The sequence below is a fragment of the Buceros rhinoceros genome, unplaced genomic scaffold (assembly GCF_000710305.1).
Source record: "Buceros rhinoceros silvestris isolate BGI_N320 unplaced genomic scaffold, ASM71030v1 scaffold16606, whole genome shotgun sequence".
Lineage (NCBI taxonomy): Eukaryota > Metazoa > Chordata > Aves > Bucerotiformes > Bucerotidae > Buceros > Buceros rhinoceros.
The window spans coordinates 22,862-24,676 of record NW_010415931.1 but is presented as its reverse complement, the minus strand read 5'-3'; the positions used below and the strand labels follow the sequence as shown (position 1 = coordinate 24,676).

The 1,815-nt window shown below is 45.0% G+C and overlaps 1 protein-coding gene across 4 annotated transcripts in view; it reads right to left on the bottom strand.

The window, feature by feature from the left end:
• Positions 1–73: 73 nt before the first annotated feature.
• The window catches only part of HNRNPR (heterogeneous nuclear ribonucleoprotein R), an 18,939-nt gene continuing 17,197 nt past the window's right edge, over positions 74–1,815 (bottom strand). For 2 of the 4 annotated variants that reach the window (XM_010137602.1, XM_010137605.1), the window contains 3 exons: positions 1,156–1,277; positions 485–968; positions 74–399 (listed from right to left, as the gene is read on the bottom strand). In XM_010137602.1, the coding sequence (XP_010135904.1) occupies positions 271–399; positions 485–968; positions 1,156–1,277 (735 nt within the window). In that variant the 3' untranslated portion in view covers positions 74–270. The remainder of the gene's footprint in view (positions 400–484; positions 969–1,155; positions 1,278–1,815) is intronic. The other 2 variants (XM_010137603.1, XM_010137604.1) reach the window with 1 other exon arrangement.

Here is a 1,815-nt window from a genome sequence, read left to right as displayed (position 1 = left end):
TTAAACTGCTAAAATGAAGCCTAAAATGATAAAAGCATTGAAACCCCATATGGAGTTTAGGAATTCTGCAAGCCCAGTAATGTCCAAGTGCGTTTATGAAAAAAAGAAAACTAAGAGACTCGAGTATATACACAATAGTGATTCTTCAGCCCAATACAAATGGCAGCCAATCGCTACTGAAGGATGAAACATTAAGCCAATTTTGTTTTGAAGGATGTAGAGCTATAGCCAATTCTATGTTTCCAATATTCTCAATCCCTCCTCACTTGTCTACTTCCACTGTTGCCCATAAGTATCCTGATAAAATTCCTGGTTGTCATTATTGTAACCATAGTTACCGGCATAGTCACCACCTTGCTGGAGCGGCTGTTGAGCGATGGGTTGGGAGCCCCAGTTCTGCTGGACTTCCACTGTTGCCCATAAGTATCCTGATAAAATTCCTGGTTGTCATTATTGTAACCATAGTTACCGGCATAGTCACCACCTTGCTGTTGGTCTGACGGCGCTTGGAATCAGGTTGGTTGTACCCATCTGCCTTTCGCTTGCCTCCTACGTTGCCCCCACGGTTGCCCCTGGCTCCACGAGCACCACGTCCTCTCTGCTGCTGTGCAGGACCCCCTCTCCCACCCCGGGCTCCTCGTGGCGGTCCCATGGGTGCCCCCCTCTGTGAATAGCCAGCTCTACCTCTCGGTGGTGGTGCACCCCGCCCCCTAGGTGGTGGAGGGGCACCTCTCCCACCCCTTCCTCCTCCTCCTCTTCCTCTTATAGCATAGCCATCATCATAGCCGTAATAGGGATCTTCGTAGCCACCACGGTAGTCATGATAGTCATAACCATAATAATCATCATAATAATCTTCATAGCCATAGTAATCTGGGGGATAGCCATATCCACCTCTCCCTCCACGGCCTCTGCCTCTAATAGGAGGTGGCATGCGAGGTGGAGGGTAGTAATAATAGTCTTCATACCTAGTAAGAAAAAGAAACGTGTAATTATTTATCTTTAAAAGTCTCCCAAAAGAAAGCACAAATTTTCCCTTGTTCATTAACAACACACAACATGGAGAAAAGTCATCGAGGTTCTTCCAAATGAGCTCATATTCCACAGCAGAACTCTGTTCTGCAGCATTACAGTAGTGCAAGAAAGGACACTCACGCAGTACTTCTGGAGGCCTGTCTGGCAGCCTGACGTTCTTTCCTTTTCTTATCCGGTGGCTTTGCTAACACTATTTCAATTTCTTCCCCTTCTATCTCTTTCCCATTCATTTCATTCATAGCCTGTACAAAAATTAGAAGAGAAAGATGTAAAAATTTGTTTCCATTCAAAAGTAAACTACAACTCACTGAAAGAAACCAGATGGTTGGGCTGCTCCAGGCTGAACTATGCCCTGTGCATCCTTTCCGTACTAATCAAACAGAAGGTTACAGATCCTTCTTTCAAGTCCCACTTTATTCACCCAGGCAAGCAATTCTTTGTATCCTAAGGTAAAAGAATGGGATTAAAACATAGTGAACATTACTTTAAAAAAATCAGACGTAACACCATCACTTTTTGTCTTCCTATATCCTCTAGAAACATGTCAGAAACACACTGAGAGAGGGTCTCACTGCCCACACTGACACCATCACTCACGGTTCCTGTAAGCCAGGTAGAACACGCACACACACACAACAGAAAGTATTTTTATATTGGGGCTTCCTAGCTAGCTGAATGCCCTGAGTGCCCCTCAGGAAACCAAGTATTTCTAAGGACACATACTTATGGGGGGGGAGGGGGGGGGGGAAAATTACTGAAACTTGGAAAATTCATCAAGCA